This window comes from Benincasa hispida, chromosome 1 (assembly GCF_009727055.1).
Source record: "Benincasa hispida cultivar B227 chromosome 1, ASM972705v1, whole genome shotgun sequence".
NCBI classification, from domain to species: Eukaryota; Viridiplantae; Streptophyta; class Magnoliopsida; order Cucurbitales; family Cucurbitaceae; genus Benincasa; species Benincasa hispida.
This window is the reverse complement of record NC_052349.1, coordinates 33,020,168-33,036,205: the sequence shown is the minus strand read 5'-3', so window position 1 is coordinate 33,036,205 and position 16,038 is coordinate 33,020,168. Positions and strand designations below refer to the sequence as shown.

General features: G+C 34.3%; 1 protein-coding gene across 3 annotated transcripts; it reads right to left on the bottom strand.

Moving 5' to 3' along the window:
• Positions 1-4,792: 4,792 nt before the first annotated feature.
• LOC120091845 (serine hydroxymethyltransferase 7-like) lies at positions 4,793-15,085 on the bottom strand. 3 transcript variants are annotated; one of them, XR_005485870.1, is made up of 5 exons: positions 13,686-15,085; positions 12,515-12,920; positions 10,094-10,190; positions 6,015-6,144; positions 5,757-5,858 (listed from the first exon to the last, which is right to left on the bottom strand). XR_005485870.1 is itself a non-coding variant. In XM_039050026.1 (4 exons), the coding sequence occupies exons 1-4, from the start codon at positions 14,709-14,711 to the stop codon at positions 5,430-5,432; spliced, it is 1,758 nt and encodes a 585-aa protein (XP_038905954.1). In that variant the 5' UTR covers positions 14,712-15,083; the 3' UTR covers positions 4,793-5,429. The 3 variants fall into 3 exon arrangements, 1 of the variants encoding a protein (XP_038905954.1); XM_039050026.1 differs by lacking the exons at positions 6,015-6,144; positions 10,094-10,190 and adding an exon at positions 4,793-5,653 and having other exon boundaries at positions 13,686-15,083; XR_005485866.1 differs by lacking the exon at positions 6,015-6,144.
• Positions 15,086-16,038: the final 953 nt, after the last annotated feature.

The following is a 16,038-nucleotide window of genomic DNA, read 5'->3' as shown; positions in this document are numbered from 1 at the left end:
TTAGTATTATTATTATTATAATAATAATAATATCGATATTAATATTAATAATAAACTGAACAATATATATACATATATATACACGCACATGTTTCAAACATTTAAAGTCTAATTTCCATCCATATGTCATTTTTACATGATATTATATGAAAAAGATGAAAACGATGAAAATATGAAGAAAAAAAGATCAAATTAATTTGATAACAGTATGTATAAAATAATGAAATAAATATTTAGATGCAATTGAATTTGTAACAAATATTTAAGCTTCAACAATTACACTGTAATTATAACTTCATCAACTACAAAACCTATGAAAGAAGTCGAACTCGTCGTAGAAGCATAACAAAAACAACAAGATTACAAAAGTAAATACTTATTTGTTTGTTAAAAAGACAAATGGTATAATTATATAATAAGATGAAAATGAATAAAATGTGGTTGAAAAATACAAAAAAAAAATGATAAAATTTAAATAAAATATATATTAAATAAAATCCTAATCAGGATAACAAAAATAATGTGAATTTAAAATAATAAAAAATAAATAAAATAATATAAAATCTAAATATATATTATAAATTACAATCAAAATGATGATAAACAAATTAAAGATTGATTAATTTTGAATATTTTTAAAAAGTGATTAAATCAAATCAAAACATATATGAAACCGTTAATTCAAATTTTAAAATTGGAGAAAAATCCAACGCTTTTCATCTCTTGAATGCGTTAGGTTGTCTCATAACTGACGATTCCGGTATTTCTATTGAGAAGGTATTTCTATTGAAAATTTATACATGATATAGCAATTACACAGTTCTGTTAATCGACCACACCAAGAGCAATTTGAGGATTAAAAAAGTCTTGTGCACAACACATTTTTGTCAAAAATCTTATTATTTTCATTTTTTTTTTGACAAAAATCAAAAGACACGCCAAATTTTGTTATTTCCTCCAATTGGTCCCAATTTTCGTCCAACATTTAAGTAAATGCTTGCGTCATTATTGAAATACTTATGAAATCTCAAGAGGTAAATTGCAACTTTTGAATTAATAGGATTATTTTTAACACAAAAGAGTGTTTGCTTTATAAAAAAAAAATTAAAAGAATTGTTACTCGTTTTCCATTAGTTCTATAATTGACTTCTGACAGGTTGAATAGTATTAATGATCATGATTACATTGAGGGATTTAGAAAAACTAATAAATTAACTACAAAAAGTAACTTTTTAGGGAATGGTTATATCAATTATGTTTTTAACTCAAATGGCATATGAATGCAAAAAAGAAGAAATTGATGATCATAGTGATGATGATACTCCCTACCAACACCACAAGGCTCTTTGAAATGGAAAATAAGCAAAGACAATGACATTTGTCACTTTTTTTATAAAAAAAGAAGAAGAAGTAGAAAATAAACAACAATTAAGGTTCCTTTTCATGGCCCTTTCAATTCTCCAATCAGGTATTTATCCTCCCATGAACAAAGACATCAATTTATGACATCCCAATTCTCTTCTCTCCAAAGCAAGTCAATTCCTAAATATAATTTTCTTATGATCTTATAAATTTACAATAAAGAAACAAACTTATACACAACATTCAAAGTACATAAAAACAAAGCTTACCTAATAAATTTTAACTTGTTCATTAATACTGACGAAATACCTTAAAGTAACCTATGACTTTCATAATGATTGAAAGTAGAATGTAAGATGTCTAGTCAACTTTTCCATTAATATTAACACAAAAGATTAGTTCAAATTAAAATAAAACTCAAATATCAAAGGTAAAATTGTAACATTTCGAAACTCATTGACTAAATTGAAATCAAACTCAAAATTTAAAAAATAAAAGTGTAATACTTTGAAATTAATAGGCTAAATAGAAACTAGACTCAAAAAGTATTTTCCTAAAAAAGATATATACAACATACGAGATATGTAAAAACAAAACGTATCTACAAAATTTGAACTTGTTACAAAATACCTAAAGTAACATAGACTTTCATCATGGTTGAAGTATATAAGATGTCTCGTCAACTTTTCCGTTAATATTAATACAAAGGATTCATTCAAATTAAAAGATAAAATCATTACCTTCTCACACTTAATCTAAATTGAAATCAAACTCAAAACTAAAACACTACAAATATAACATTTCAAAATCTATTAACGGAGGAAAAACTAGACCCATGACCTATTAACCAAAAATTATACACAACATTAAAGGTACATAAAACAAAAACTTGCCTACAAAATTTTAACTTGTTCATTAATGCTAACAAAATTCCTAAAGTAACATAGACTTTCATCATGATTATATAAGATGTCTTGTCAACCTTTCAATCAATATTTAAATCATAGATTTATTCAAATTGAAATAAAAACTTGGAATAAAATTGTAACATTTTAAATGTAATAACAACTTAAATTAAACTTAAAATTTAGGGACTGTTTGACAAGATAACTTCATTAGTATCTTTTTCTACTTTTCATATTTATCGACTAACTCTATTTCCCCCCATATCTCTACTTTTCGCATTTATCTAAACTCTATATATCCCACTTAATCTACTTTTTACAATTATCGAGTAACTTCATCTTATAACTCTACACTTCAAACATAAACTTACTAACCTTAACATATGTCGAAATTTATTAACTGTTCAAACACCTTCTTATGGACTAAAAGTATAAATCAAATGAAAAGCTAAGAGGTATTATCCCAAAAAATAAAAAGAATTATACACAGCATTCAAGGTGCATAAAAACAAAACTTAACTATAAAGTTTTAACTTGCAAAATCCAGTAACATAAACCTTCATCGTGATTGAAGCATATAAGAGGTCTCGGCAAGTTTTCAATCAATATTAACACAAAAGATTCATTCAACCAGAAAACGAATTATAAAGCCAAAAATTGAGCACACAGACAATTTTCAAAAAACCCACAAATATAAAAAATTTGGTCCCAAGTGTCATATATTTGGAACTCAATGAATGGATGCGAAGAGGAGGAAAATAGGGTACAAAGTTGGGGGTAGGGATGGCTAAGTACAGTTTTTCCTTCAATAGAGAGAAGTCCTTGAGAAGAGGGCAAAGCAATTGAGTGGGCAAACCAAATATATGTGATGTTTGTACCTTTAGATTCTGCAAAGATTTGTTATGTTTTTTTTGTTTAATTTTTTTTTAAATAATGAACTTTGGTAGAGATTCTTTTTCTTTGTAGTTGTGATAGTAAATGGCTAATCATTGCCATTGTGAATTAATGATGGGAAAATGGACAATCTGATAAGACTCCTAGAGAGAGAGAGAGAGAGGCCATGGATTTGCCTTTTTCATACTTAATATAATTTTCCAAGAAAATATTCTCTCAAGGAAACTTCGGCCATGATTCTTGGTCCATTAAGTATGGCCTAAAAAATTGTAAAGGGAGAACTGAATTTTAGAGGTTGTGGTGAAAAGGGTTTGTCATTGTCAGTGTGAATTAAACAATTGCAAAGTGAATAAAGATGAGGAGATTTGTATACCTAAGTTGTTCTAAAAACTTATGGATTAGGATCTACCATTCTCTAGTTCCTATTTTCTCCTTTTGTTCAGGTCGACCCTAGGGAAGAAGCTAGAAACAGATATGCTTGCTAAATCTCAAGGAAAAAGACCCTCATGGATGATTAAAGTTAGTTGGGACTTTGAGCTTTAGGTGAAACTTATTTCACCTCATTTTGTCCCAAGTTCAACCCCACTCCCACCCCCTCAAAAAATAAAATAAAACTAAATAAAAATTAAGAAACTAAAGCCCGTTGATAACCATTTAGTGTTTTTATTTTTGTTTTTGAAAATTAAACAAATTTTATGTACATTTCTTACAATGATTTGCATCTTTCTCAAGTACTTTCAAAAACAAAAACAACTTTTTGAAAGCTACTTTTTTTATTCTCAAAATTTGGCTTGGTTTTTTAAACCATTGGTGAAAAGTAGATAACAGAGAAAGAAATTTAGAAACAAGTAATATCCGTAGACCTGATTTTCAAAAACAAAATGGGGCTTGTGGCACTGTGCACAAAAGAAATGCATACACATGAATCCCATCATTGAGATGAAAACATTATTTCAATTAAGTTTCCAAAGACAGTGAAGAAGCAGTGGAAGCAGAGCCATGGCCCCTGTGCCTTATTTGAAAAAGGAATGTGGGGAACTGAAGGTCAAAAGTTAAAAAGCATATACAAGGTTCTCCATCCAACTTTAGCTTTTTGGTAGTGGAGGTAATTTCCAAAAACTATTATTCAACAGTTCTGCAGCTTAAGCTCAAATAAATATACTCCTACAGCCCAAGCTGATTCTGATGTTACCATGTCACATCCCCCTTTTTTGCAGAGTTTTCTTTTCTTTCTTTCTTTCTTTCTTTTTTTTTCCCTATGACATCAGGACAGTCTATAACAGAACTTCAGAATCAACATGGGAAAAAGAAACCACAGTTGTGTTTCCTTCTGAACATGTAAAAGCAAAAAATCAGCACAATACTTTCAAGACACAAAATGGAAAAAAGGCTATACAGTTTTTGTACTCTCATTAATATAACCCCACAATACCTAGAAAAGGATGGAGTTCATTTGTGTCTAAAAAAAGATCACAGTTTGGTTAGGAACTCAACAAATACTAATGTACTAACTCAAATGCAAATATCACATCTTATCAATTTATCTATCATCACAACTACATCTTCTGCAATGTCGAAAAGATGATCATGCATCAAACATGGCAATAACAACCAAAAAGGAAATGTAAAAGTGCAAGAACTATGGCAGCAATTTCTATTAACAATCATGGACCAATAAAATTTCAGAGAAGTTAACTACATTGATGAATGGACACTTGCATAATAATATAATGAACTTGACATAATTTATGATGAAGGAAAAGTAGCAAGAACTTACACAATGGAAACTGATCAAAGGAAATTGATCAGCATTGTGCCTACTTCCTACCACATCATCACACATCAAGCTGGCAAAATGATTCCTCAGCTTGGGCCATAAACAATCGGATCCAAAAAGTCATCCAGAACTCTGATAATTTAGAGTCTAGATTCTTAATTATATTCCCTCGTAACAACCAACTCTTTAGTTGATTTAATCCCAAAAATGAAACCACAAAAAAACTGCTCACGACGCCTCTATCCCTTGTATACCCTTACTACCTTACAGAAGAAAAGTTCGGTACTGCCAAATGCTCTTCTGATGATTGCAAGGACCCTCCTCCAAACCACATGATCATATGTAAATGCTGGCAAATGAGTAAACAGCAACCCCAGGTGAGGGAGAAGCTTCATAGGTTCTAAATACGGAAGGCATGATGAGCAGCAAATATGATTTTTTTAGGGAATACGAATGGCCATCCATTTCCAAATGCATTTCCAACTACCCTTTCAAGTTTCAAAGCCTGGCATGGCAAATTTAGCTGAAAAACTTTCAACACGGTGTCTGAGCTCAACAACTTCATTATTACTTTGAAGGCCCGTAAGAAATGCCTTTGGCAACTTCCCATACTTTTGCTGAATACAAATTGCAATCTGAGCAGCTGTATGAAGAAATTCAACAATTACCTCAAAGTCAGATTCCAGACAACCTCTTGATGTCATGGCCGGGGTTCCTGCGGGGATAACAGACAGTTAATTCATAAGCATACTCAAAGCATACCGAGCTCTACAATCCTAGGATACCCCAAAATATGAAATATAGGAGGGAAAACTCACCGATCCTTACTCCTCCCGTAGTAATAACACCATTATCACCAAATATTATAATTTTGTTGAGAGTAATGTGGCACATCTCACAAAGTTGCTCCAAGTTTTTACCTACAATTACCATGGCATCAGAAAGACTACGCAATATATAATAAATGGAGAATAATAGATTAAACAGCCACATGTACCATCCAAACTAGAACTTAGAAGAAACAGACGTATACAAATATGGAATACAAAAAACAAGTTGAGTTGTAACAGATTTACCTCATTCAGAATCTGTCTTCATTTTTTACATTGTATAATATAAATAGAAAAACAAGAAAAAGGGATCTTCTTGTAGTCCAGTACATAACGCACTATGATAGTAAGATCTCTTTAGCTGTGAAACAATGTCCTGCATCCAGTTGAAAGTTCATGCAAGTTCATTTCTAGAAAAGCTGTTTCATAACTACCGTCAGAATTATACTTATGATCCAAATATCAGGCTCAATACAGGAGGATGTGGAGGACATCAACCTTGAAAGACAAAACTTTATGCAAGAAGAACTGCATTATGAAGTTATTTTACTACGAGCCAAATCTTTAGACTCTGGAACCCTTATCTGTATAAGATGTAGTCCTAGAGATGGATCATGACCTAACACCAAATGAAAATCAAATCCATTGTTTTTCATTAGGAAGATCCACCAATCTTAACAAGAGGCTTCTGAAGCCATTTGGCAGGAAGGAAGTTCTAAGAAGACAAGATATTTCCATGGAACCCAGTTATAAGGGGCATCATTCATCAATAAGTCTGATATTACACAGAGAAGAAATCCTCGATCTCATCTTTTCTACCTGTTGCTGCTCATAATAGTGATGGTTCAAAAGTAAAAGTACAGTCTATTCTAACACTGCTCCTTCTACAAAAATCCTTGATGAACTGTGCTAGAAAAGTTCAATTTTGCTTAATGATAGACCTTATTTTTTTGAATTTTTGCATATGTGTCAACCCTTAAAATACAAAGCATAGAATCATCACTCATGGAAGTTCAACCAGAATGAAATCAAGATTGTTTCACAACTTGGCTAGAGGAGGAAAAATTAGGAGTTAATCATCATGCGAATACAAGGTTTCTTCTTGAAGTTTCTTTAACAAAGATCTTTTAACTGCAATAATTATTTGCCAATGCCAATCAAAAAACTCTAACAAATCCTCTTGGCTTTTTGGGTTCATTTCCCATCAGTCATCACCCTTCCTACAGTTTTCCAATATTGTTATGTGCTTTAAAGATTATGACATGTAGGGGGTGCAATGACACAGTTTCTGGGCAAAACGAAAACCGAACAGCTAATAATCCAAAAGAAAATGAAAAACTGTGTCAAACTGCATATTATGTGTAGTAACCATGCTAACCAGGACGGGTCAATTAGGCAATTTCTCCATTATCTTACTTTCCTTTTACTACGCGAGGGGAAGTGTATGGCCATAGGCTTTCAGACTTTCAGTGTTGAGCTTTCTGTTTTCCTTTGTGGTGTGTGTCAAGCATCGCGACATGATGCATTTGATGAGGGGTTTAGGCAGTGTTCCAATTTCTTTTTTATTGCATCAGGCATGGTGGTGTTAGTGGTTTAGGCAGTGTATTTTCCTTCGTACTTCACTTTGCCCTATTGAGAGCCTGATTTCTGAGATTTAAATAATGAAAATCAACGTTCAATGAAAAATGATTTAAATTCAAAAAATGAGACTCGAGGAGAGGAGATGTAATTGTTGCCAACTGACAGACTAAACTAGGATTGACTGTGTGCATCTGTCATTGCTGACTGGGACGGTCCTTTGCAATCTTCAACTTCTTATTCAATCACTAACTATACTTTAATCAATTCGGGAAGGATTCGAAGTCTTGGGAATTCAATCCTTGCCTACTAGTGTTGAGTGTAAGTGATGAATCAAAAAAATCGATGATGGGTGTGCAATGGGGGGGCTTGCACGTTTTTAGAAATCAAAGGATGATAAATTAGGATTTAGGTTTTGAATAGATTTGAGTTTCCAATATCAATTTCAAATAAAACCATCGAGGAGAAGTCCAAGTATATCAGAGATTCCAAGAAAGAAGAGCTTGGAGTTGGAATTGGATTTTTACTACAAAGTCTCTCACTTAAATGTCCACCGTCTTGATTCCTCCCTAAATGTACTACTACTACCTTAAACTCACAGCTATGGCATTTTCTTATTCCAAAGAAAAGTAAGTTTTCCATACGGGATCTTAGCCATGGTAATATTTGAACTGTGAACATTCTACCCAAAAAAGAAAACAAAGGGAGCATGAAACCTTGTTCCATCTATCCATTACTCAACTTTTTGCAGACCAATTCTGGCAGATATTCTTATGAGTTATGACCTTCAATTGGCACGTTGGCCTACCATGAAATATGAACACTCTCCTCAAAGTCATCCTCATTTGTCACCCTTCTAGGAAAAAAGGAAGTTTTATGGGGTTGCTACATTAAAGCTTTCTTTTTTCTTTAGGTTTATATGCAATCACCACATCTTTAAAGATTAAACCACCAGCTTTGATGAATTATTTTATCATCTCACTTACATTGCTCTCTTGGTCCTCTTTTTAGAACATACAACCTCATTTCTATTATTGTCCAATGGCAAATCTATAGGCACTTTGTTTGCGCTCTTTTATAATTTCACCATACCAATAAGATAAAGAATTGGCTAAAAGTAGAGGCTTTGGCTGTTTTTAAGCTTGGTTGTGGTAATAGAATTGCTTTCTGACATGATTTTTGGATTGATTTGGTGACTTTGTGTTCCCAGGCCTTTTCAGGATTACTCTTCATCCAAAGGGCTTAGTGTCTGAACATTGGGATGAACCTCTTCATCTTGGTCCAGCTACCTCCGTCGGTTGCTGAAAGAAGATGAGAGTATTGAATTTCAAAATCTTCCAGCCCTGATTTTAGACAAAAGGGTGATTGGGAATTTGGGTCGGCATATTTGGTCCTTGGAAGCTTCTGGAATATTCTCAGTTAAGTCCTTATCCAAGCACTTGACTTCTTCTCCTCCTTTGGATAACACAACTTTAAAAGCACTTCTTTTTAAGCATTATGGAAGTCAAAGAGCCCAAGATGTGTTCACATCCTTGTTTAGATTATGATTTTTGGGTCTTCAAATAGCTCCTGTTATTCAATGAAAGCTCCCTTCTCATAGCTTGTCTCCATCTATTTGTCCTCTTTATATGGCTGAAAGTGAAGATTTGCAGCACCTTTTCTTTGACTGCGGTTATGTTATACTATGCTCGTGGCATTTGTTCTCTTCCTTCAATATCCGTTGGGGTGTTTGGTGAGGATTTTAAATCAAATGTGGTTCAGGTTTTGGTTTGCCTACCCTTGAAATCTTGTCCTTAGTGGATTAGGTCTAATGCGATTAAAGCTTTGGTGGATGAAATTTGGTTTGAAAGGAAAGAAAGGGTTTTTCATGATTGATAGGATGGATCATTTTCATGCTGCTCACATTAACGCTTCTTCCTACTGCACTCTTTCTAAATCTTTTGCAGAAATTTCCAAGATCTATACTTAAATTGGAGTGCCATTATTTTTCCAGCTTAATGTTTATTTTGTGTTTGTATTGTATTTGCTCTTTATTGATGTCATTTTTTTTGTGGTTATTCTAGTGTCTTCAGTTTTGATATTGTATCTAGCACTTTATTTCGTACATGGTATTTTGAGTATTAGACTCTTTTAACCTCTTCAATGAAAAGAGACATTTCCATTTCAAAAACAAAATGAAGAATTCCACGTTTCTCATCTAAAGGAAAGGAATGAATTGGAATTGGATTACACGATGGACGATTCAAAGTAGCAAGGAAATTAAGGAAAAATAAATTTTAAAACTGAGGAAATAGGATATGCATAATCAGTCGACTCAGAGGATGGGCAATGTGCCACATCCCAAATTCCCAGACCACTGCTGACTGATTAAGCTCGATTTGACTTGCACTCCTAACGCTAAGACTTTCCTTGCCTGACAATCATATGCCTTGTTCATTATTTTACCCCAGGTTGAAAAGGAAACAATAATATTATTGATAGAGAAAGGTGAAGCCTACAAAGAGTAGACTTCGGAATAGAAAAGAACAGACAAGTGCAAAGAAAAGACAAGAAACAAACTAAAACATAAGGTAACTAAAGAACAAAGCTGCAGAAAACCACGGGAAAAGAACCACAGAGCTACATGAAAGCTTCCCAATTATTGCAAATAGCTTGTAAAGAGTCTCCCGAACAAGATTTTGACAAACACCTACAAGAAACCTTAATCTGGATGATTTCAAAGTGGTCCCACCAAAAAGAAAACTTACCTTCGGTGTTGAGTGGCATTCCTATTTACTTCTCTCTCTCCTATTTTTCGAAACGGAAATAATCTTTTCATTGATATAATGAAAAGAGACTAGTGCCCTGAATACAATGAAACAGAAAGAGATTACAATTTCAAACAAAGCTGTGAGTCAGTAGATGCACCTGGCCATCTCAACTAAGTTAACACAATCTTAGCATCATTCCTATTTACTACTTCTCTCTTTTTTGAGCCCCTTGTTCAGTTTGCAAAAGTATTATTTTGGATAAAAAACCATTTCATTGATAAATGAAATATCCAAAGAGAATCAAATAAGCCTCATAAAGAGATGCATGAAGAACCAAAGGGAAACCCCCATCAACAGAAAAAGATACCAAAACTAATGGAAAGGAGGTGACAAAAGGGAGAGATAAATAGAAAGATGTATGATGGATTGACAATGTAAGATACCCTCAATAAAAGGGTAAAACCAAACAAAACAACAATCCAAGAAACATTAAACCAAGGCACACCATAAACAAAGAAAAGTCAAACCAAAAGCACCCACTGTTGAACCAACAGCTGATATGGAGAAAGATAGCCACAGATGGGAAAGCAAAGAACTTGTATGAGATTAAGTCGATAGTGAACCCTCTCTAAACGAAAACATAGCTTTTTTCTCATAGGAGATCAAGCATTCCTAGTTTCTAATTTGTCTAATGCATTTCCTTTGTTTCACTGTCTGCTTGTAAATTTGCTAAAGTATTTAGAAGCTCATGCGTGATTTTCTATGGGAAGGGGCCGATGAAGAAAAGGTTCGCAATTGGTCAACTGGGAGTTCATTGCAACGTCGATGAGTTGGGGTGGGGGGGTCTTGAAATTGGTAGTTTAAGGATTCGCAACAAAACCTTGATGGCCAAGCGGTCGTGCCATTGCCCCTTGAGCCCAATTACTCATGGCATAGAGTTATTGTTAGCAGGCATGGGCTTCATCCCTTTAATGGGCCCTCGAGTGGGGTTAGAGGCACTTTCTGGAACCTCTAGAAGGACATTTCTTCTCAGCTCCCTTCGTTCTCCCACCTTGTTCGTTGTGAGGTGAGGGAGAATAAAGAAATGTATTTTTGGGAGGATTTGTGGGATAGACCCCTCTGTTCAACGTTTCCTCTTTTTATCATTTGTTTTCCCTTAAGCATTGCCTTATATCTGACTTTCTAATTTTGGTCAAGGAGCTATGTTTCTTTCTCGTTTGGCTTTAGTTGGTCGTTGACTGATAGGGAAAAAACAAATGTTGTCACTCTTCTGTCTTTGATTGGAGAGTTTGGTATTAGGCTTGGGAGAAGGGATGTGTCTGTGTAGTCTCTACTCATTAGAAGGCTTCTTTTGTAAGTCGTTCTTTCAGTACTTGTTGAATCCCCCTCCCGTTAGTCTATCTTTGATGCCTTGTGGAGGATTAATATTCCAATTAAAGTTAAGTTCTATTCTTGGCCAATTTTACTTGGTTGTGTGAACTTGATGGACCAGCTTTTGAGGACATTACCTTCACTAATTAATCCCTTCTGTTGTATCTTTGCCGAAAGGCGGAGAAAAATCTAGACCGTCTCCTCTAGAGCTGTGAGTTTGCAAGGTCGATTTGTAACAATCTTTTCCAGAAGTTTGGTTTCATGTTGACTCCTCAAAGGAGTATCGGTGATTCGATCGAGAAGTTCCTCCTCCATCCGCCTTTGAGGCGGAATGGTCGCTTTCTTTGGGAGGTTGGGGTGTGTGCCTTGTTATGGGTTTTATGGAAAGAAATAACAGAATGTTTAAAACTTTAAAGGATGGAGAGGGACCATAGTGAGGTGCTTGTCACTTTTGTCATTTTTTTCACTTAGTTGGACACCTTTTGTTTGATGTGGTTTTCGTGGGCTTGGTTATTCATATGCTCTTATATTCTCTTATTCGTTGTTATTTCTATAAAATTTAAAAAAAAAAAAAAGAAAAAAAAAATGACTTACCAAAAATTCTCTAATTTCTTTCCAACCAAATTCTTTCACTTCTACCACCTTACTAACTAAAAAACGTATTCAACTTTCTTAATAGTGCATTTGACAAAGAAAAATTAATGCATTAATGGAAAAAAGAAACATAGCAGAGTCTGCTAAAAGAACATATTTGTGCCTAAGCAAGTACTTTTTAAGCGTAGTTAACTATAATATCCTGTTTTGTATTGTTATACAGTCGATAGAAGAGATATATTTCTTCCAAATTATGTAACTCATGTTATGTAATAATATACAATTTCCTCGAATCTCAACCCACAGTGCACAACACAATAAAACCTCACTTTGCATGAGCAATGTTTCAGTTTGCACCTCTTTCCCCTAGACAAACAAAAAGCTAGTTGTGCTTGTGCACCTAAAATGTATCATGTCCACATCAATTAGCAAAATTCAAATCAAAATTATCACCTGACAATCCCAAGGACCTTAGATCCCAGAGTACCATGTGATTATCAGTGCCACCTGTTACAAGCTTGTAATTCCTTCGAAGTAAAGCAGAAGCCAAGGCTTGAGCATTCTTTTTCACCTGCTGCATATATGCCTTGTACTCTGGAGTAGCCACTTGTTTTAGGGCCACAGCAAGAGCAGCAATATGGTTATTGTGTGGTCCACCTTGTAAGGATGGAAAAACAGCGAAGTTTATCCTCTCCTCAAAGTCATATTCCTCAGGGTCATTTCCTTGATACAGAACGATTGCTCTTCCCCTTGGCTTATAACCCTTCTTATAAAAAATTATACCTCCCCTTGGACCTCGAAGGCTCTTATGAGTAGTTGAAGTCACAACATCACAGTACTCAAAAGGGCTCACACATTCCTGTAAAAAAATTCAAATCAAAATCAAAATATATACAGAATAGGAATAATTCTTTGTCTAAAATTACAAGATTACACATATGAAGTACTGGTGAACAAACAATTACAGATGTAAAAGAATTATACTGAGAATTGCATCAGCACACAGTCAAACAGAACTGTATAATAGAACCAAATAGAAAGGGAAAAAAAATTTCAATAAAAAGTAAAAATGGATAAACAATTCCATAATTCATAAGCTTAAAGATTCAAAAGCATTCACAATGTTTCTAAAAGGTTTCAGTTCTCATTGGGATAATAAAACTTTGGCTAAATATTGAAGGAACATGGTAACATTGTCCTACTCCTGAGAAAAAATAATAGACGCAGTTTTCCTAATAAATACATATCCTCCATGAAACGATAAATACCAAAACATCTTGGCCCCCAAAAAAGTAGTAATAATAAAATCAATGGGGTTGACATCTTGGCCCAACACACTTCTAAACTGGCGTTAAGGCCTAAAATTAGTGTATGGCAACATCCCTTGATAAGGTACACTCCCCTATCACTAAGTTTCATAGCCATTCATAACCTAAATACCAAAAACTACAATGAATTTCCACACAACCAACTTTGAAGCCTTTGAAGTTTCATAGAACAATTCAACTAAATTGCAACCCAAGAGAATGAAAACGTGATAGTAATTAGAACATATGATAAGAAAACCTTTATACACAATCATTCAAGGGATAGATCATCGCTAAAGATGGAGAAAAATTCACACCTTAGCAGCAACAAGGCCACTAATTTGAGCCATATCACACATCAGAACTGCTCCACACTTGTCTGCAATCTGCCTAAACCTTGCATAATCCAATTCACGAGGATATGCGCTACCCCCACAAATAAGTAATTTTGGGCGAAAGTCAAGCGCCCTCTCCTCAAGCTTATCATAATCGATATAACCAGTTTGATGATTGACCTTATACGGAAAACTCTCAAAGAAAATTGAAGCCCCAGTAACCTTTTTCCCATTTCGAGTACAGTAGCCATGACTAGGATTGCCACCAGAAGGAGAATCCAACGCCATGATTCGATCGCCGGGCAGTAACAGACCAGTGTAGACAGCAAAGTTCGCAGACGTGCATGAATAAGGTTGAACATTTACTCCCCAAGCATGAGAATTAAGATCAAACGCCGCCAATGCGCGCTCACGACATAGGGTTTCTATCTCGTCTATATATTGGTTTCCACCATAATACCTCGCACCGGGCATACCTTCGGAGTACTTATTAGTCAAGTGACTTCCAAGTGCTTCCATGACTGCCCGACACACATAATTTTCAGAAGCAATCAATTCAATGCCCATGATTTGCCTCTGTTTCTCCTTCTCCATAATCCCAAATAGCTTCGAGTCGGCGGCTCGAAGGGTCTGGTTACCCCACGCGCGTACAGCATTCCTTCGTGTCTCCATATCGAATTCACACGAAACTCTCTTTGTAGAACCCAATAAGGACGAAGATTCGCCATCTCTTCGGCGCTTCAAGCACATAGAATGACCCAGAATACGAAACTCTTCTACATCTCTATCTTCGTAGTCATCGCCATCTCTCTTGGCATCTCCATTCTCGTATCTCTGATTCTCCGTCTGCGGTTCCATCAACTGAAGAGGAACAGGGGGAGACGAATACGTGGGTCCCCGTCGAGAAGAATCGAGATGAAGCAGTATAGAATCATCGGCAATCTGAGCGCGGTGGGGCGGCGAAGCACGTCCACGAGAAAGATTAGACTGAGAATTAGACAAATCCATTAAGTACAAACAAACCCAACCCAACAACCCTAGCAAACGAATTCGAAACCCCAAAAAGATACACCGATCATAACACAAACACGATCAGAGAGCAAAAAAATTGAACTAAACCAAACCCCAGCAGCAAGAACAACAACAATAACAGCGGCAAGGACAACTAAAGTCAGTAGAACGGCGGAGCTTGAATGTTGGTAGCATTGAAGTTAACGAAACTTCCATGGAAAATCCCAGTAACAACAAAAGCCCTGAAACTATCAAAATTTCCTCTACACACGAAAGAGAGAAGAAGAGGAAGAGGATGGACGCTGACAGGTTGATTCTAATTTCGGCCGTGGAGGAACGAACGACCGAACGGACCTTCACAAGTTTAACTTTTGTACTTATTTGATTTTTTCTCTCTTTTTAAATATTTTATTTTAATATTCTTAAAATATGTATATATTTATTTGGTTTTAGGATGTTTACTCATAACCTTTCTATTTTTAAGTTCAAACTTCAAACACGTGAAGATGGAGTGGGCATGAGACGTGATTCTCCACCTTAACAATATATAATATATAAAAGTATATATAACGACTTAACTATACTCACGCGCATGAAACGTGTTAATCATAAAATATGTAATTTAGATCTTTTACTATTAAAAAGAATTTATATTCATATTGACGTCAAAATTTGAACCTTTAACTTAATCTCCAATTTTAAAAATTGAATGTATAAATGAATTGTACTCACATTGATATAAGAGGTGAAGATTTGAACTTTTAGTTTAATCTCTAACTTTAAAAAATAAAATATCGACACAAGTAGATTTAAGTTAACAAATTTGAAATAATTGAACGATTGAACAACTTATTTTTACATGAAATCTGAAGATTTGATCCAAAATGTTAACTTCTAAAACAAACATATATATATCAAATGATACTATAGAAGTTTGTACATTTATCTAGTAACTTATTTTTTCATCTATACAAAGTAAATAAATAATATATTATTCATTACATGTCAAATAAGGAATTGATACTATAGTAGTACTAGATTTTTCCCCCATATTTGAATAATTCATCTTTTTCTCTTAATCTACTTTTCACATTTATCGAAGAACTCAATCATAAAATTCTACACTTTAAACACAAACTTAAATTCTAACCTGTTAACTTCAAACTTATTAACTTCACTCGCAACCAAACAGACTCTAGTATTTAAAAATTAAACTTCAATTAGTTTGAAATGTCATAAATATTAATTAATTCCATGCAAAGGACATCTCACCACACCATACACATCCAAGAACAAAGTCATACAAATGGCTAATACAATGAAA

Coding starts and splice junctions, on each gene's coding strand:
- LOC120091845 (XM_039050026.1), bottom strand. CDS start 14,711: ATGGATTTGTCTAATTCTCAGTCTAATCTTTCTCGTGGACGTGCTTCG. Junction 5,859..12,514: donor AAGGTCCTTGGGATTGTCAG/GTGATAATTTTG, acceptor TGGTAATTGTAG/GTAAAAACTTGGAGCAACTT. Junction 5,654..5,756: donor TACGGGAGGAGTAAGGATCG/GTGAGTTTTCCC, acceptor TTATCCCCGCAG/GAACCCCGGCCATGACATCA.